Source organism: Cyprinodon tularosa, unplaced genomic scaffold, assembly GCF_016077235.1.
Source record: "Cyprinodon tularosa strain WSP-4 unplaced genomic scaffold, ASM1607723v1 ctg248, whole genome shotgun sequence".
NCBI classification, from domain to species: domain Eukaryota; kingdom Metazoa; phylum Chordata; class Actinopteri; order Cyprinodontiformes; family Cyprinodontidae; genus Cyprinodon; species Cyprinodon tularosa.
In genome coordinates, this window is record NW_024038921.1 from 980,811 (window position 1) to 1,001,511 (window position 20,701).

Sequence of the window (20,701 nt, forward strand, 5' to 3'; positions counted from 1 at the left end):
CTCCAGCAAAACTGTCTCAAATTCTTTACCATTAACTAAGAGAACAGCTTGTGGCAATGCATAGAATAGTTTAAGCCAATTAATAAAGGGGTTATTGAATGAGAACTGATTTAGTGTTCTAAATAAGTATTTACATTTAACAAGATCAAAGGCTTTTTCTGCGTCCAATGTAATGACGACTGCCTCCTCCTTCTTAAAAGTTAAATGCTGAAATATTCCAAGTACGGTAGTCGTTTATATTGGAGCAGAACTGTTGGGTTTGTATAAAGCCTGTTTGATCTGTAGCTGCTAGTTTATGAATTATAGTATCGAGTCGCATTGCTAAGAAATTTGCTAATATATTTGCGTCTGTATTTTGAACTGATAATGGTCTATAGTGTAATTATAGACTGCTGTTTTGGGAATTTATAAACCACCCTGCTCAGCTTACTCACATAGCTTTTATCAAATATACTTTTTTACTGTATAGTGTTACATCTTAAGTTGTATTAAGTATTAAGATTATTCTATTCTATTCTGTTAATCAGAAATCGGAAAAACTTTAAATATACATGGTGATGCCTGTTGACAACCCCTTCTTACCAGCATGTAGAGATTTTCCCAGAAGTCCTGAGTCATGAGACGAAAGAGGGTAAGGAAAGCCCAGCCAAAGCTGTCAAAACTGGTGTAACCGTAGTTTGGGTTTCTTCCAGCTTTCATGCATGTATAACCCTCAGGACATCCTCTGTAGGAAAATAAAAAATAAAAAAAATTTACAAAAAAAAAGTTTTAATTAAACTGATCATTTTACAATTTCAATATCTAGATGAGATGAATGTAGAATATACGATTAATCATGGAAGATCATTTTACTTAATAGTTCTTGTTTTGTTTTTTACAAATCATTTATTTCTAGGTCATTTATGGAGCTAAATCAGTGACAGCTGGGATTGACATCAAATGTGAAGTTTGACATTGATAAATGAAAAACTAAACACTAAAATGTCAAAAATTGACCATTTAAAACATTGAAAGGTTAATCATTTGTAATTTCATAAACTGAAATTTCAAACGTCCCTTTAAAAAAGTACAAATTTATGATGATACTCTCATTTTTTTATGCAGCACTTTTTGAATGAGAAACGCTCTAAGTGTCACTGCACAGTTCCTACAGCTACGAGGTCACAACAAGCTGGCAGCACTTTGGCCTTGGATGAATGGGACCAAACTGAAGGCTTTTCCGGTACCCTTCCTCATCTAGCTGAGGTAAACTAATGGCTCCATATAAAGTGTTGCTGTTCAACCACAATTAAGGTTATTAATTTTGTTATTGTTAATCCAGTAAGTTTAGTTTCAGATAAAGCTAAGTGACGACTTATATGTCAAGATGAGAACAGAAAGTCAGGTTAGCTATGGGGCAAAATCAGGGAAGGACCCTGAAGGACTCTTGAGTTTAGACCCCCCCCCAACGCAAAACTAGTGCCAGCTTGTAGTCACATCATACCTGAAGGAAATCTGCAGTGACACTGAAAAAATGTTTCAGCAAACAATGCTTTACTTTTTACTTCTATATGTTTTTAGAGGTAATTTTGAAATTTATGTGTTTGAATTTTCATTGATTGACTGTTGATTGAATGTTGAATTTTCAATGTTTATAATTTCAGTGTTTGAATTTTAAATGCAAAATCTCACATTTAAAGTCAATGCAAACTGTCATTTATTTAGCTCCTTAGCCATTCAACTTCTTGACGTAATTTGACTAGTCATAAAATAGGAACATTTCTAGATTTTATCTGTCATGATTACACCTAAAAAACATGGAGAAGGAACACAAATCATAAACTAGCATTAAATCCAAACTCACCCTGAATCCGAACTGTTTCCACATATCAGGGCATCGATGGCATTGTGCAGGAAGTAGAAATTTGCTGCAAAAGAACAAAACGGAACGCTCACTTTTAATGATCACTACCTGTTTAATGATTAGACAATGTTTAATTCCTTATTTCATAGAAGCTAGATGATGTAAATGCTGTATTTAATTCATATGTATGTGTTCAGAAATGCCTAGTGAAATTTTAAATAGTAAAGACCAACCGACTGATATCAGACATTCATGCGAGGGTTAGGCTTTAAATTCGGAAATATCTGGATGGATGGATGGATGGATGGATGGATGGATGGATGGATGGATGGATGGATGGATGGATGGATGGATGGATGGATGGATGGATGGATGGATGGATGGATGGATGGATGGATGGATGGATGGATGATGGATGGATGGATGGATGGATGATGGATGGATGGATGGATGGATGGATGGATGATGGATGGATGGATGGATGGATGGATGGATGGATGGATGGAAAAAATGCGGCATTACAGTATGATACATCTTTTTGAAACAACCAGCCGTGTGATAGGAAATTAAAAATTTGGGGAAAAGCTGGTAAATTTTAATGATACTTTTTCATCTTTTTTTTTACTGCATTGACCAAAAAAAAAAAAAAGATTTTCAGAAATTTCAAGACTATGTAGGAATCCTACATAAGCTTCAAAGTGGTAAGAGTTATACTCACATTTGTTCATGATGTATGCATCGAAGTCAAAACCTCGGCTGCCGTTTTCTAGATATTGCTCAGTCATGTTAATGGGCCAGAAGACGCACTTTTGCCTGAGATTTCCCATGAAGAGTTGCAATCCAATAAGCGCAAAGACGCTGAGACAGAAGACGGTCAGGATCATCACATCCGACAGTTTTTTCACGGACTGTATCAGGGCGCCCACAATAGTCTTCAGGCCTGTTCACACACAAACAACACCCACACACATACATACATGCACAAACAGATGTGCAAAAATGCACACATATGAAAACAGCCACCTCACACATGGACACCATTGTCCGTATTCACACAAAAACACAGAGAGAAAAGAGGAGAGTAAGAGAAAAACTAATAAAATATGTCTGGAAAGGCCTTGACCTGAACTTCATAGAAAACTATTGGCTTATCTTTAAAATCAGGGCTTGTATTTTGGAAAGCAACATGTCTAAACTGCAACAAATTCTACCGAATCTCTATCAAATCTGCTGAATGATTTAAATAAACCTCTAAATGACAGTCCAGACTGATCAAAGTGAGTCTTTAGTTGAGTTGTTGCTAGATTACGATCATCCCTGGAGTGACTTTAGAAAAGAACCTGTGATAAAACAGGTCCTTTTAAAAAGCTAACAATGTATGTACATGAACACATGTAGTGTTAGGATCTAGGCTTTCTGATTTCACACTAAATAATCTAAGCTTCTTCTGAATAAAATTCACAGAAAATCTGCCAAACACCACTGAGAATGTTCAGCTAAAAAAAGCTAAATTAAGGCTGCAGCACAAAACATGGGAGTTACAAAATATTGGTTTGCTATACTTCATAGAAAAAAACCTAAAATCATCCCAATTTCCACTAAAGCTCTATGCTGTGTTTCCATCAGAGAAAAGTATAATTTTTAGAATTAGCATAAAGGGATCATCAGAAATAAAGAGTAAAGTAAAAGCAAAATAAAGTATGTTTTAAACAGGAGAAGAAATATTTCTACATTTCCTTTAAATGCATCAACAGAAAAATCCCAAACCAGATTTGGTTAGTATTTGACACATTTAACACATACCATCAAAGTAGCAAAGCAAAAAGTACAAATAGCAGATGCAAGTTTAAGTAGGATAGCAAGAAATGGAGAAGGTAAAGAATAGACATGCACAAACATTTAGCTTTAAACAGCTCTACAGCTGGGGTTAGTGAGAGGAGGCATGCTGGTCATTTAAACGCCAAGGCTGATAAAAATGGCAACCTAAGTAAAAATACTTATAGGCAAGATGATGAAACTATTTAAATCAAATAAGACTGACCTTTACCCACCTTTTTTTTCTCATTCTCAATACACTTTACCCAATATTAATGGATGCTACGACGGCACATTTTCTAAAAAAAATGTTGCCACCCCCTTGCAGACTATTTCAGATTGTATTTTTGTTTTCATACTTAGCGATAAAATGGTCCCAATGTGAAAAAGAAGCCTGATGACTTGTGTTAGGCTTTGTAGCAACAGCTGTCCTTTAAACTAATCATTTGCTTTTCTTTTCTTTTTAAACTGTCCAGTGGATAACATTTAGCTTTTACTCTAGACCTCCAATAGGCCATTCCAAGAATGGTGAGCTTTAGGCTGTTGTCCTGCAGCACAACAAGGTCATAAACTAATGGCCAATCAGGATTTTTGGTAAAGGCTAGAATACATACTTCAAAAACACACCAATCTTGTTGGTGTGATGATTTTCTTTTCTTAAATGCTAGGGGTAAACAGATAAAAACCTCCCAAAACATTCTTGATTATGAATCTCACTGTGGCCTTGGCTTTATTCTCCTCTGTTAATGGGTTTCTTAAGATCAGGATGTAGTGTGATGCTTCCTGCAATCCTTTACATTTTCAGAGAGGTAAAACTTAGTTTTTTTATATCTAAGAGTCAGTGTTGGTGAGGCCTGGTTTTGATAATGAAAAAAATTTTTAATTTAAATTATTTTTTTAATCTTATCAGTTATCTTTGGTATAAATATCTCAGGATCACAAAAAGCATACATAAAAAATCAGAAATAAACACCATCTTTCTACATTTTTAAGGAAATTACTGAAGTCCCTTACTGATGGGTGAATACTTTTTCACAGTTTGCAATGAATGAGTGCGATGTTAGTTTTACGTTACTTTACAGGTAATTATTCCCAGTACCTTAATGTCTGGTTTCTGTGATTTAAAGATTAGTTGATAACATTTGTTTAAAAAAAAAAGCATATGAACAAAGTAAAAGTCTGAAATATTTGGAGGGATTGCATAATATTGTTTATATATCACCTTAGATAAAGGGAACATTACATAAAAATAGGTTTATCTATAACAGGATGAGCTGAAAAATTATTTATCAAATAAATGATACCTAAAACAAATTTGAACAGTATGTTTCAAAGCTTCATGCATTATATTTACGCTTGCAGTCTTACAAGAGTTGATAGTTTGCATGGCAAAATAAAAAATAACTTTGGACATTATTTTTCCTTTTTTTTTTTTTTCCCTAATACATTTTCTCAACTAAAAAATCGGATTTTACTTGTTAAAAGATAATCTTCTAAAACATTGGAAAAATACTGTAAAACAGTAGTTTGGACATTTCCGTTCCACTTCAGAGATCATTTTTATTTTTATTTTTTTACAGTCATGAGGGGAAAAAAGCATGTCTGTTTTAAATTAAAGGGTTTTTCACTCTTATATATGTTTATTGGGTTTTTGAGAGAATAATTATTATTTTAGTTTCAGCAAATAATCCTTTTGTTTGGTTTTGTACGTTTTAGTTTAGATTTACTTTTTCAATCATTAATCAAATAAGTTCAATTCTTATAACTGAGAAAGAGCATACTTTTTTTTTCACCATGACTGTATGTGAGTCCTGAAAAGAATTTTTTCCGTGCACGTGCACCAAAAACACTGCCTGCAGACTGCTCTGCCAATCAAAAATGATTTACAACCATTTTTGATTGCATGGAAATCTATAAGAAAAAAAAAATAAGCCTGAAACACATCCTCTCGTTATGCAGGTAATTGTAGGATCAGCCTTAGTGTTTAAATGGTAGTCTCACCTGGAATGACAGAAATAGTTTTCAATGCTCGGAGAACCCTGAACGTTCTCAGCGCCGAGACATTCCCAAGGTCCACAAACTCTGTTATATATCTGTAACAAGGTAGGATGAGACACAGAACAGAACCCTATGATACACAACACACACGATAACAACACACACGAATGATAGTGCAAGAACATGACACCAGCACCACCATCGAAGACCAGGAGGGGACAGAGGCTGAACGCCTGACTGGCCAGTGAAAGGAGGACGGAGTAGGAAGAGGGAGTGAAACACAACCATGACTAAAATGAAGCCCCGTGGATCGCCCGCCCGGAAGACAAACACCTGCCTTACCTGGGATAACTGAAATAGTTTTCAAAGCCCTCAGAACCCTGAACGTACGTAGTGCTGACACATTGCCTAGGTTTACAAACTCTGTTATATACCTGCAAGGTGGATCAGATAAAGTCACTCAGTAGTTATCCAAGTTAGAGGAAAAAAGTTACAAAGTATGGTAATGAGCATAAATAACATGATAGTTTTGAGTAGTCTGGTTTGAATGCCCTGGAAAACTTCCTTTTAATATAATTTCCTTTGAACTTTTTTCTGTTTATTTTACCTTAAGTCACCAAAAAAAAAAAAAAACAGTTCTACCAGTGTTAACCAATCAAAAGTAACCCTAACAAGGATAGCTTGGCTTTAGGGGCTGGAGTGTTGGTTGGTACCTACAGTATGAACTGTCAGTATTTTCTTTTCATTAGAAAGCAGTCTGAGCGATTTGAGTCCAAAAAACCGTAAGAAGGATTTAATGAACACAGTCAAACTAATAGCTAATGGGAACTGAGCTTCAGGCAGATAAAATTACTTTTATTTACAGCAGGCATAGTCTTTTCTTTGAGAAGGTACAGTGTTGATTCATGCATAAACTTAAATACCGTGTTAATGTACAATGATGCTTCAAGCACACACAAAAGGTTCCTATTTAAAACAGAGGCTGTCGCTAAATATGCCTGAGCTAAACAAGTGGTTGCACAGAAAGAGATTAAAGGAGAAACATTACTCATACACCTCCTAAGGTACCGTCCCTGACAAACCTAATTTTAGGCAGATTTTTTTCTAAGTTTTTTAATAAATATTTTCCTGTGGTGATACTGTGGTTTTGTACAAATCACTGAAAATACAGAACATCACGCCATCTTTACACGCCATGCTCCTTCTTTTCACTCATAAGAAGATGTTGCTTTCTTCAGCAATGATTAGCCTGCATGGTGTGAGCCTGCATGTCTGCCAAAAGTGTTTTTAAGGTTCTTCAGACTCAAATCCTACAGATTACTATGTACAGAGGGTTGAACACTCACTCTCAGTAGTGATCCACACAACACCACTTAAAAAAACTGAAGTATCTTTATTACCAGCTAGGAAATAACCACTGATAACAAAAAATACAAAGAGCATGTTGCTGTGTAAATATGGAAACTGATACAGCCACAACTTCAACTGTAAAAATAGTATTAATTTGATCAAAGATACAACTTTAGAAATGTAGGGACATATACTAACTACAATATATTGAAGCCCAAGTTCAACTGTTTGCCTGAAAAGAAAGTTTTTTTACACCATTAACAAAAAATAAAGGTTTTGCAGAGGGCTAGTCAAAGTCCTGACTTAAATACAATAGAGAGGTATTGTTAAGGGCTAAATAAAAGCACTCATTTGGACTTGAAGGCAATTGTTCCCTCAAAGGGTGGGAAAACCACTCACTAGGTTAAGTAGTTGGTTACTTTTTCATACAGGGCGAAGGGTTGCATAGTTTTGTTTTCTTAAAAAATAAATGATAATTTAAAAACTACATTTTGCATTGGCTCAGATCTGTTCATTCTCAAACCTTTTGAACTTCTACATATATTGTTAATTTAGAACCTCTAACTTAGGATCTCAGAGGGTTTCTATGATAGATAGAGATGCACAGATTCAGTTTTTTCCTCAATCCAATCCCATAATGGTACCTGGGCTGAACATATCGGCCAATATCTGATATCAATCCGAATCAAAAAGGCTTTAGCTTTGACCTAAACATTGTAAAAAAAAAAACAAATTAGCCCAGGTATAAATATACTTTAGATTATTTATTAACCAATAAGCACAAAAAAGAAAGAAATAACGTTTACATGTAAGTTGCACTGGATTGGATCTCTTATATGTGATCCAGCTAATTAGTCAATATCTGAGCCGATATCCGATCAAGGTATCGGATCAGTGCATCTCGAATGACCGACCCACAGAAGGTAACACATAATTGTAGACTGGAATAACAATTAATCCAGGGTTCTCACAATTTCAAAATAAAGGCAGTCTGACTGACAGACCTCTGATTGCCTTCAGAAGTCTGTCAGTCAGAGTGCCTTTATCTAGATGTTCTAAGAAAGCCTCAGAGTAGTTGTTTGTTAGAGAACATAATAGAACTAAAGAAGAAGACCAAGGGATATTGATTCTTTACAAGACACTTCATTTTGGGCTGAAGTTACAGGTATTTTTATTAATATGCCTGCTCTGTAATCCATTTTGACTTGTCATTGACATAAAAATGCAAGTGTTATAAAGCTACTTTACAACAGCAACAAACTTGAGGACATTTGCCTGGTCATGCTTCCAGTTATACTTTTAATAAGGACGTTTTAACATAAAATAATGTCTTTATTTTGTAAATGTGCTGCAAAGTTATACCTGAAGCAGATAACTGATAATTCATATTATTTTCATGTATTTGTTTATACCATTTATGTGTTTTATCTAAATAATATAATACACATTTTTTCGCAGGTATTTAGAATATTATTATTTATGATGTTAACATATACTTACGCCATTGAAATGACCATGAAGTCCAGCCAGTTCCATGGGTCTCTGAGAAACGTGAAGCCATCGATGGCAAAACCTCGGGCAACAATTTTGGTAAGTGACTCAAAGGTGTAGATACCTGTGAAGGTGTACCTATAAAAGAAGACAAATTAGAGTGTGGAGCAGTTGGCGGGATTATTATATATGTAAAGATTCAGAGAAGAATTTAGAGACATGTAAATACATATATATATATATATATATATATACTCACTCTACTTGTTTGGACCACTCTGGTGGATCACTAAATGTCATGAATATACAGTTGGTCAAAATGGTACACATAATGATCATGCTGAATAATGTGGAAACACAATTGTCAAGGAAAACTTTGAGACACCTTAAATCATTAAACAACAAAATCTGAAATTATCAACTAAAGGTCGAGTTAAAGGAAATTGCTCATCCCAAAATAAAATATTTCATTAGGAACTCTTCGGAAGAATGTTTCATCTAAGATACTTTACCTCTATTTGCTTTGTTTTCGTTTTTTTTTTTTTATTTAGTGTCTAGCAACTAAACATATAAAACTTGAAAGGATATGAATGTATCAAAATCTTTATGGCTATTCGCCTTAGTGGATTAAAAGGGCTTATGATGTACAAGGAGGGTGTGGCACTGAAGCGGAAGATTGTTTTCCCCTTGTTTAGGACTATAAATGTCTGTGAAGAGAAGAGAGAAAGAGAAGAGTTAAACGGTGGAAGTATACATCTCATATATGTCCCTGAAACTTTTCGGATGCTTTGCTTTAAGACCTGACCACATTTGAGGGTTTTGAGTAAGAGCAGCCTGTCTGAGGTCACGCTGGAGCATCCTAATTGTATCTCAGGTTTTAACTAGGGCAATTCCAGAAGCTTTTATTTTTTGAGCCATTCAGAGATTTCTCAAAAAAAAAAAAGAAAAAAAAAAAGATTGATTTGCTGCTGTTTTTTGGATCAATGATCTGCGTCATCAAGCAACAAACTAAAGGTCGGAAATTGGATTCAAGATTTTCTGGAAGAGAGCAGAATTCAGGATTACGTCAATTACAGCAAGCTGTCCAGGTGCTGACGCAGCCCCAGACTATCCCGCCATAATCACCATTGATGTAGTGTGTGTAGGATTATCTTTTGCTGTATGCTGTCAGTTTTATATACATAGGTGCAGTTCAACTTCTGTCTCAGTAGTCCCCATAACATTTTACACACAGCCTTTGGACCATCAAGATGTTTTGGGAATTGTGAGATGAGTCATTTATTTTTTATTGACAAAGGAAATTATGACTTGAAAAAAGGCTTTTTATGTTTGCCTGATTTGGACATTTGTTTGACGATCAGTAACATCTCGCTGTTACAAAAACAAACTAAATCTTTAAATGCAGGGGATGCTTTTTTACAAAAGCATCCCCTGCTTCTTCGGTGTTACCGAGGAAGCCTAACTGACATCACTTCCTCTGTGACCAGCTGTCAAAGAAAACCCATCAGTCCCAGCAGGACCTGACAGAACTGTGACAGAAGACGTGAGCTTTCTTTCAAGCCCAGGACAAGCAGACAGCCACATGCAGAGCTCTCTTGCTGCTATGTGGCTGAATAACTCTCTTCATACTAGGTTTAAAGCTCTTACTGGAAAGTAACAGCAAAACTCTGTCATCGATCAGGGCAGATCTGCTGACTCGGAGCATGCAGCAACCACTCCCTGCCCATAAACAGCAATGGGCCAAGTGCTGCTGGATGAGGCAGTAGCCTCTGTCTGTTTCTGTGTACTCATGTGTGGGGTCTGTGGATGCCTGTGCCAAAATCCTGGGCAAAAGGCACATGAGCTTGGCATTATGGACATGAGCATAACTTTCAACCGGATCACAGAGGTGCTGCACGTTATTTCCAGGCATCACAGCTTAGAGCAGTTTCATAATTTTTATCAATGTGAAGCATAGCATGTGCATAATAAGAGGCTCTTCTTTGTTTTTCACAATAAAAGACTGAGGACATCAATGCCAGTGATTTATACTGTAGATGATAAATTATGTATTTGTGATTAGGAGGACAATTATATAAAAATCTGATAATTATAAAATTAAAATCAAGAAAGAAAACTCCAATCCCATCTGTTTTATGATGTAAGGCACAGCCTGACACTGCCACCACCATGTATTAGAGCGGGGATGGTTTAAAACAGGGGTCTGCAACCTTTCATATTCAAAGAGCCGTTTTGACCAGAGTTCGACCAAGTAAAAGTTGTTTAGAGCCGCAAAATATAACATTTCTTTTACTAGAAAACCTTTTTTTCTTTTAATCTTATATAGGAAATTAGTTGTTGCCATCTCAAACAATCAAAAATTCATTTATTTTTAATGTTAAAAAATATAATTTACAAGCTAATTAGGGATGCACGATATTGGGATTTTGGCTGATATCCGATATTTTAAAACTCATGTAGCCGATAACCGATATCGATACCGATGTTAAAGCTGGACAAAAATAAGTAGTCATTGAAAATAGCAGTTTTTTTATCCATTTCTGACACTTTGAAAAATAATATACTCAAATATATTTTCATATGCTGATATCAAATTGATTTTTAAAAACGCGGTATCGATCTATTTTACTTTCAAAATCTCGTGAAATTTCATCGTTCTGTTACAAACTCTCGTGATATTTTGCAAATTCTTGTGAGATTTTGTTAGTAAAATAGATCGATACCGCGTCAATATATCAACATATAAAAATATGGCAATATTTCGTGGATTTTCGGGGGATTTCGTAGCATAACAATGACATATAGCAATATTTCATTAGTAAAAGAGATTGATATGGTGTTTTTAAATGGCAATATATCAGCATGTGAAGATATTGGGATATTTTAATGTATCAATATTTTTCCCTCGTCTTTACACTGGAAAAACGATCTAGAAATAAGTAAAACTTTCTTAAATTAAATGTATTTACCCTTGATTTGAGTAGGTAAATGAGATAGTTTGCCAATGGAATGATTATTTTTACTCTTAAAATAAGGTAATTAGATAATATTCACTTGAAATAAGAGAATGCAAATGTGTTTTCTTATTTTAAATCTAAATTGTCTTGTTTCATTGGCAAGATGTCTCTTTTATCTCCTCAATTCAAGAACAAATGCACTTATTTTAAGAAAAAAATTACTTATCAAGATTTAGTTTTTTGCAGTGTAGAAGTTTTTAAGTCTGTAAAAAAGAAGTTTTTGAGGAAGAAGAAGAAGTAGCATTTTATTTTAATTTTTTTTAGACTTTAGAAACTCAGAAGCTGATCAAATATCGGGTTAAATATCGGTGGGGTGGCCGATGTCCGATATTCAGTTTTAAGGCCGATACCGATAGGGGGCCAATTATATCGTGCATCCCTACTTAAAACATATTTCTGGTTCTTTTAATCTCATTCTTTTCCATCTTATAAAAAACACTAAAGCTATTGATACCGGTATATATTAAAGTAAATTATTTAGTTCTTTATATACATTTTAGCCACTATTAAGAGCTGCTGGAGAGGGTCCAAAGAGCCATATGTGGCTCTGGAGCTGCAGGTTGCAGACCCCTGGTTTAAAAGATGGGTAATGGTTAGTCTTCGTTTTTCAATATAAATGGCCTTTTGATTGGACACATTTGCATGTCTACTTCATACTTTGCCAGCTTTGCATGTATTTTCTAGTGGTTTTTCTTTCAACAGTCAAAAATAAAATTTCTTCTTAACCTCTATATTTTGAAGTAATCCTTGCCTATTTTGCATGGAAAGGCAAATAACTTAGGAACTGTAAGTCCAAATTACATGTGTGATACATTTTTTGAAAGCTAACACTTTCTAGTTTCTGAATATATATTATAGAAAATAATAGGTCTTTTTTGAGCAGCAGTAATGAAGACATGATTGAGATGCATGTCTCATTGTATTACATTTGTTCTACATCATGTCAACCACAAATGCAAAACATGTCAGACCTCTAGCTACAAGAGTTCCAGAGCTGTAGGGTTTTGAACTTTTGGTGTCACCAGTGTCTCCAAATCTCCCTACAAATGTGCCAAATGCTTTTACTATGCTTGGCTTTACTATTTGACCCATAGAATAACACTGAAGCATTTTGAGGGCCACAAAACATTTATGAAGCATGTATTTTCCACTTTTTTCCCCCCGAATTAGTGTCTATAACAAAAAGTAACATTTATAAATGTATAATAACATAAAAAAAAAACTATAAAAAAATAGTGAAACTGTTGCTTTTTAAGTTCAAATAAGCCCCAGTGCCTTTTCTGAGCTGCATTTTTTCAGCCTTAGGCATTGTAATAAAACAAAATCAGCATCCAACCTTCAAAAACATAGGACCGTTATTATTATTCACCTTCGGGCTGCTCACATTGATCCGCTCTCAGCTGTGTCTTTCACTGTTACTCAAGCCGGAAACATGGCTCTGCTTTATGCAACCCGGGCATTTCTAGTCTTGTTTTAAACCTTAATTCATTGGCTACAAGGCCAAACAGCCCACATGCTCTTAACCAATAACAGCAGGACTTTATGATGCATAATATCCCTCTACTCGGTGCGTCATTGGCTGACAGGCAAGGAGCACTTGTGAGACTTAAGCGACTGTCCCTGACTCAAATCGAGTCATATAAAGATGCAGACACTTTTGTCATGTAGGTTAGAAGACGATGTAAACATCATGGGAAAACAACTGAGGAAATAAGTATTAGGAAGTAAATTGAAGATTGGATTTATAAAGCGGCTTCTGGATGCCTTCAAAAGTATATTGTTGTTGCTGCTTTATCATGTTTACAGTTTGACATGCTGCTATATCTCTGTAAATTGTGCTTTGGTGCTTGCTGTGTCCATACAATGGACTTGATGGTTGAAGTGTGGAGAATCTAAGCTTTCCAAAGATGTCTAACATGTCTATATCGGTAAACTTTTTACCGTTGTAATTTTCATGCGTTCATGATCGGCAATCACTTAAATGTGTGGTGAGATCAAATTGAAGAAAAACAACAGTAGAACTCAGGGCTATGTTTAATACTGAAAGAGCATTTCTACACGCACAATATGAAGGGAACTCAAGGGATTGGGACTGAACAGCTGTGTAGCCGTAAGAAAACTACTAATCAGTGAGGCTAACGGGAAAAAAAGGCCTCATTGCTAGGGAGCATAAAGATTGGACTGTGGAGCAATGGAAGAAGGTCATGTGGTCTGATGAGTCCTGATTTACCCTGTTCCAGAGTGATGGGCGAGTCAGGGTAAGAGGAGAGGCAGGTGAAGTGATGCACCCACCATGCCTAGTGCCTACTGTACAAGCCTGTGGGGGCGGTGTTATGATCTGGGGTTGCTGCAGTTGGTCAGGTCTAGGTTCAGCAACAGTATGTGCTCAAAGAATGAGATCAACTGACTACCTGAAAATACTGATTGACCAGGTTATTCCATCAATGGACTTTTTATTCCCTGATGGCACAGGCATATTCCAAGATGACAATGCCAGGATTCATCTGGCTCAAATTGTGAAAGACTGGTTAAGGGAGCATGACACATCATTTTCACACATGGATTGGCCACCACAGAGTCCAGACCTCAACCCCATTGAGAATCTTTGGGATGTGCTAGAGAGGGCTTTGCGCAGCGGTCAGACTCTACCATCATCAATGCAAGATCTTGGCGAAAAATTAATGCAACACTGGATGGAAATAAATCTTTTGACATTGCATAACCTTATCGAAACAATGCCACAACGAATGTGTGCCGTAATCAAAGCCAAAGGCGTTCCAACAAAGCATTAGAGTGAGTGACCTTTTTTTTGGTGGCAACGTTTTTTTTGGCCGGGCAGTGTATATCATATTTTGGATTAATCGATTAATAATCGGATAGCTATAGGTTTTTTTTATTAAATTGAAACAGGTATCTAAAACTTTTCCACTTGAGGAGCTCTGGATAGAGCATTCAAACAGATTATTATTATTTTTTTTTATGTTAAATTAAAAAATAAATATATATCTTTTTTACAATTTGGATATCGCTCCACCTCCCGCACAAGCTCGGGCTCCTTCCCCGCCAGTGAGGTGACGTTCCACGTCCCCAGAGCCAGTCCAAGCACCCGTGGATCAGGTCGCCGAGGTCTCCGCCTCTGACTGCCGCCCAATCCTCTATGCACCGGTCCCTCATGGTTCCCCCTGCAGGTGGTGGGCCCACTGGGGGATGGCCTCGCGTCGCTCCTTCGGGCTGGGCCCGGCCGGGTCCCGCGAGGAAGAGCCCGACCACCAGGCGCTCGCCGACGAACCCCAACCCCAGGCCTGGCTCCAGGGTGGGGTCCCGGCTCCGCCGTACCGGGCGACGTCACGTGCCTCGCTGTAGTCCTGTCATGATCTCGGCGCTGATGGTTCGGTTTTTTCCTTTGCTCCTTGCTTTCCTGTCTAATTGGTTCTGCGGCTGATTATCGCCGATCATTTCCACCTGGTTCCTCTACTATTTAAGTTGTGTGTTTGCCTCCCATCAGGGCCAGGTTATTGTGTTTTTGTGATACGTTCCCTAGCATTCTGTAGTCTGCCTGTTTCCCTGATATTGACCAGTTTCTGCCCTGAGGATTTCGAGTTTTTGCCTTGCCCCTGTCTGCTCTGTTTGTCCTGTCTTCCTGGATTCTACCGGCTTCTGAACCTGGAACTGTCGCCTGACTTCGGCCTTGGATTTCCCTTCAGGACTCTGTTGCTGCTCGGCGTCTGCTGCCTCGCTCTCTAGGAACTCTGGGGGCGTCTCCCGCCGCAACTGCGGTCTAAGCTCCGCGAGCGGACTGAACTTTGAATCAGGTCAGTGACTTTGCTCCAAGTCGTGTTAAGCTCTATTTTCAGTCACTGATCTGTATTCTCCCGTTTCTGCAGAGATCCGCCCCGCAGCAGACGAGCAGTCCCGCGCACCTGTCTTCTTAAATAAACGCTTTGAACTTTCCCACTGCCTGTCTCGCCTCGAATTCTGGGTCCTACATTCTGAGTTCATTACAGAATAACCCGGCCAAAACATGGACCCATCGGCTGACGGGCAGTGGCGAAATGACGTGGATCAGAGCATTTCCCGTCTAGAATCAGGCATGCAGGAGATCCTCGATTACCTGCGTAATCAGGCTCCTCCAGCTGCCCCGCCTGTGACAGCTGCCGCGCCCTCGTCTTCTACTGATAGTCCAGCTTATCTCCAACCGCGTCTGTCCCCTCCTGAGGTGTTTAAAGGGGATCCTGATCAATGCAGAGCTTTCCTGACTCAGTGCGAAATTCATTTTGAGTTACAGCCCTCAGCGTTTCCTTCTGATCGTGCCAAGGTGGCCTACGTTATATCTTTGTTAGCGGGAAAAGCCAAATTATGGGGAACGTCTGAGTGGCTAAATAATCCTGAACTCTGCAGCTCTTTTGATGATTTTTCTTTGGAACTAATCCGAGTTTTTTGTCCAGTTCTTCCAAGTAGGGAAGCCTCCCGGGGACTATTGACTCTCAGACAGGGGGAGCGGTCTGTGATGGAGTACATCACTGACTTCCATCTGCTGTCTGCCGATTGTTCCTGGAATGAGGATGCCCTCATGGATGTTTTTTTCTTTGGCCTGCGGGAAAGCATCAAGGATGAGCTTTCGACCCGCGACTACCCTCGGACTCTGAAGCAGCTGGAGGACCTTGCCAACCGGATCGACCTTCGCCTCACTGAGCGTCGCAGGGAGAGGAGAGCACTGACGACGGCTTTCTCTCAACCTGCTCTTCACTCTGCACCCTATGCTCCTGCGTCAGCCCCTGGTCCGGCTCGGATGCCAGAGCCCGAACCGATGCAGCTGGGACGCACATGCCTCTCCAAGGAGGAGAGGGCACGTCGAATCAGCTGCCACCTCTGTCTGTACTGTGGCAGTGATGGACACTTCCTCAGTTCCTGTCCTTCTAGGGGTAAAACCAGGCTGGGACGCACCAGACTCTCTGCCTCCCCAGCTCTCCTGTTACCCAAGACTCGTTTGGTTTCTTTCAGAACCCCTGATTCTCCAGTAGCCTCGGCCCCAGCACCCCCGGAGCCTGGTCCGGGTTATTTTTCTCCCCCTTCTTCTGAGTCTGGTTTGGTGGATTTTTTTTATGGGGATAGAGAGGATCTTTATTCCTTCCGTTCACCTCCACCCACCCGATTCAGAGAGGGGGGCCCTGCCTTCACTGTCAGGCGCCTCCTCAGGTCTAGGAGGATAGGCAGTGGGCTTCAGTACTTGGTTGACTGGGAGGGTTATGGACCTAGGGAAAGGTCCTGGATTCCGGCCCGGTTGATTCGGGATCAGGACCCCCACTACGGGGATCATCCTGATCAGCCTGTTGGGGCGTCTGGAATCCACCCTTGAAGGGGGGGTTCTGTCATGATCTCGGCGCTGATGGTTCGGTTTTTTCCTTTGCTCCTTGCTTTCCTGTCTAATTGGTTCTGCGGCTGATTATCGCCGATCATTTCCACCTGGTTCCTCTACTATTTAAGTTGTGTGTTTGCCTCCCATCAGGGCCAGGTTATTGTGTTTTTGTGATACGTTCCCTAGCATTCTGTAGTCTGCCTGTTTCCCTGATATTGACCAGTTTCTGCCCTGAGGATTTCGAGTTTTTGCCTTGCCCCTGTCTGCTCTGTTTGTCCTGTCTTCCTGGATTCTACCAGCTTCTGAACCTGGAACTGTCGCCTGACTTCGGCCTTGGATTTCCCTTCAGGACTCTGTTGCTGCTCGGCGTCTGCTGCCTCGCTCTCTAGGAACTCTGGGGGCGTCTCCCGCCGCAACTGCGGTCTAAGCTCCGCGAGCGGACTGAACTTTGAATCAGGTCAGTGACTTTGCTCCAAGTCGTGTTAAGCTCTATTTTCAGTCACTGATCTGTATTCTCCCGTTTCTGCAGAGATCCGCCCCGCAGCAGACGAGCAGTCCCGCGCACCTGTCTTCTTAAATAAACGCTTTGAACTTTCCCACTGCCTGTCTCGCCTCGAATTCTGGGTCCTACATTCTGAGTTCATTACAAGTCCTCGTCATAAGGGTTTTTGAATATTGATATTGACAATGATATTGTCACCGGTCCTGTTCATAACTTTTATGGACAGGATTTCTAGGCGCAGCCAAGGACCGGAGGGGGTCTGGTTCGGGGACCAGCGGATCTCGTCCCTGCTTTTTGCGGATGATGTAGTTCTGCTGGCTCCCTCCTGCCAAGACCTACAGCGTGCGCTGGGGCGGTTCGCAGCCGAGTGTGAAGCCCCCGGGATGAGAATCAGCTCCTCCAAGTCCGAGGCCATGGTTCTCGACCGGAAAAAGGTGGCTTGTCCCCTTCAGGTTGGAGGAGAGTCCCTGCCTCAAGTGGAGGAGTTCAAGTATCTTGGGGTCCTGTTCACGAGTGAGGGAAGAATGGAGCGGGAGATCGATAGACGGATCGGTGCGGCTGCTGCAATAATGCGGACGCTGCACCGGTCTGTCGTGGTGAAGAGAGAGCTGAGCGAAAAGGCAAAGCTCTCAATTTACCGTTCGGTCTACGTTCCTACCCTCACCTATGGTCATGAAATTTGGATCATGACCGAAAGAACGAGATCCCGGATACAAGCGGCTGAAATTAGCTTCCTCCGCAGGGTGGCTGGGCTCTCCCTTAGAGATAGGGTGAGGAGCTCGGTCATTCGGGAGAGGCTCAGTGTAGAGCCGGTTCTCCTCCACATCGAGAGGAGTCAGTTGAGGTGGCTCGGACATCTTCTTCGGATGCCCCCTGGACGCCTCCCTCGGGAGGTGTTCCAGGCACGTCCCACTGGGAGGAGGCCCAGGGGACGACCCAGGACACGCTGGAGAGACTACGTCTCTCGGCTGGCCTGGGAGCGCCTAGGGCTTCCCCCAGCAGAGCTGGAGGAGGTGTCTGCGGAGAGGGAAGTCTGGGAGTCTCTGCTTAGTCTGCTGCCCCCGCGACCCGGTTCCGGATAAAGCGGGAGACGACGAGTACGAGTACGAGTACAATTTGGATATAATTACTGTTTTAATTGGGTTGCTATATCAGCTAAAAGCATATTTTACAGTCTCTATACTTAACCAGACAGTTAATGGTTAATCGATTACTAAATTAGTTCACGATTATTTCAATAATTGATTAATCACCATTAATCCAATTAATCGTTTCAGCCCTGGAATAATCCGTTTCAATTTATCAGTACATTAGAAGGTAAAACTAACGATACACAGATCATAGTGAGTATAGATCTATTTATCCACATGTTTTAAGTTAATAAATGTTTTTGGAACCAACAGTAGTTAGAGAAAAAAAAAATTGAAATCAGAAGTTAAAACGTCCACCATGTTGTACGTTTTAGGGATTGAACAATGTTATGATCTAAGCTTTATTCTTTCCAAGAAAAATCACAATTCACACTAAGCTAACTTTTGCTTCCTGTAATTCCAAACAATACATTATTTTCCTATCTCTACAGTAATCAGTATTTTTAGAGATCATTAATACAAATGCATATAACAGTTATTCAGGTCGTTAATCATTCCAAAAAAGTAATAAAAAAAAAAAACAATCCACTGGACATTGTCTCCAAGTTTGAAGATGTTTCGCTTCCCATCCAGGAAGCTTTTTCAATTCAAAATGTCAGAAATAGTGTTGAGTTGAGGCTGTATAGAGTGGACCAAAAACTGTGCATTATTTTTATTCATTTTTTAAAGAGTTGCAGGAAATTGTAAAGTGGGAAAATGTATAAAGGGACTAAAGATTATGAACTTTACCAGCCAGTATTAATGCAGACAAAAACAACAAAAATACACTAATAAATGTAACACCAGCACCCCTTTGAGAAGGTAAAAACAGGCAGAGAGGAAAATGAAAGCGCCCAACACTCACCATCAGGAGTCGCTTGTCTAGTCAATATAAACAGGAAACCAATTGACCTGAAGTCACTTTTATAGAAGGTTTTCTCTATTAGAGGTCAAAGGAGCTGTTTTGCTGACCCCGTTGATAAAAATATGAGAATGAAAGGAGGTAATATTGTTCCCATTATAACCACTGTGCTTTGTGGTTAAATAAAGTGGTAAGCATTCATATATGCACTCTAAAACAACACTTGTTTTTTTAGAGTGCACTCTACATTAACTGCTTAATATATGCAAATGTTTGTGGATCCTAGTCAACAAAGTAAATAACTAAAGCCTCTTCATATTAAATATACCTTGTTAAAATGTGAAAGATGCTTTGGAGTCAAAATCTTAGTTCAACGGTTTTTGAGTGTTGTTTTAAAGTGTTGGTTATTACTACAGTATAAAAAGAGCTATGGTTACAGTCAGAAGAGGAGATTTGGGCTACTTTAAGCAAGTTAGTTGGTTTGTTCCTGTAGCCATAACCTTAGTTATGTATCATCTTTTCCATTTTCATAACTAGTTTAAAAACATTTGGCCCCTCTATCTGACTCTCTCTGTATCCTGTAACAGTTGTTTTGCTTTCAAAAATCAGTACAAATACAGAATATAGTTTTATTTTATTTGTGTATTTTGGGTTGCTAGAAGATGAATTTTTTGGCATTCTTTTTCAAATAACCAATATTTTTTTAATGTGTGATTTTTCTGTCCAACTAAGTACATATATCCAATTCAAATTTTTCAAATCCTGCATAAAAGCATAAACCTATTTTAAGATATGGTACACACCCTGACAGGAGTAATAATAATTGTGGAAGGCAAAAATGTCAATTGATACTAACTAATAGTGGATAAAAAAAGGTTAGACTTATAGAGGAGATTCAATTAAACATGAAGGAATTATAAGCAGGAATGATCTTAAATCTAAACCCTAACAAGACCTGAACTAAACTATAGAATATTAGTTATAGATGAAAAGGATGTTGTCATCTGATATAAATATTGGATATCAGTCTAATATTAGCCAAAAGGAATGTCGGAATTTATTGGCCAGCATCTAAAATCTATGATATTTTTATGCTGATAGAAACACTTTGCTTCTGTTTATGGTATCTTTAACTGATTGGTTAATTTTACATGGGTCAGTTGTTGAACTTGATTCTGATTTTAAGTAATTTTACTTGTAAAAGCCTTTTTTTTTTTTTTTACATTCTACAGTGTAAAATAGGAAGTAAAAGCTGGTATGATTTGTGCTAAAATCATATTTAGTTAATATACATATTGGCCATTTCTCAGAACTGCAATATCAGTATCATATTAGAA

The 20,701-nt window shown here is 38.9% G+C and overlaps 1 protein-coding gene across 4 annotated transcripts in view; it reads right to left on the reverse strand.

The window, feature by feature from the left end:
- Positions 1 to 20,701, reverse strand: part of LOC119785394 (sodium channel protein type 8 subunit alpha-like) — a 77,764-nt gene that overhangs the window by 38,721 nt on the left and 18,342 nt on the right. For 2 of the 4 annotated variants that reach the window (XM_038288027.1, XM_038288025.1), the window contains exons 4-10: positions 9,086 to 9,204; positions 8,757 to 8,846; positions 8,507 to 8,635; positions 5,660 to 5,751; positions 2,562 to 2,783; positions 1,844 to 1,907; positions 583 to 724 (exon numbers count right to left, since the gene is read on the reverse strand). In XM_038288027.1, coding sequence (XP_038143955.1) covers positions 583 to 724; positions 1,844 to 1,907; positions 2,562 to 2,783; positions 5,660 to 5,751; positions 8,507 to 8,635; positions 8,757 to 8,846; positions 9,086 to 9,204 — 858 coding nt within the window. Of the gene's footprint in view, positions 1 to 582; positions 725 to 1,843; positions 1,908 to 2,561; positions 2,784 to 5,659; positions 5,752 to 5,998; positions 6,091 to 8,506; positions 8,636 to 8,756; positions 8,847 to 9,085; positions 9,205 to 20,701 lie in introns of all 4 variants that reach the window. The other 2 variants (XM_038288029.1, XM_038288026.1) reach the window with 1 other exon arrangement.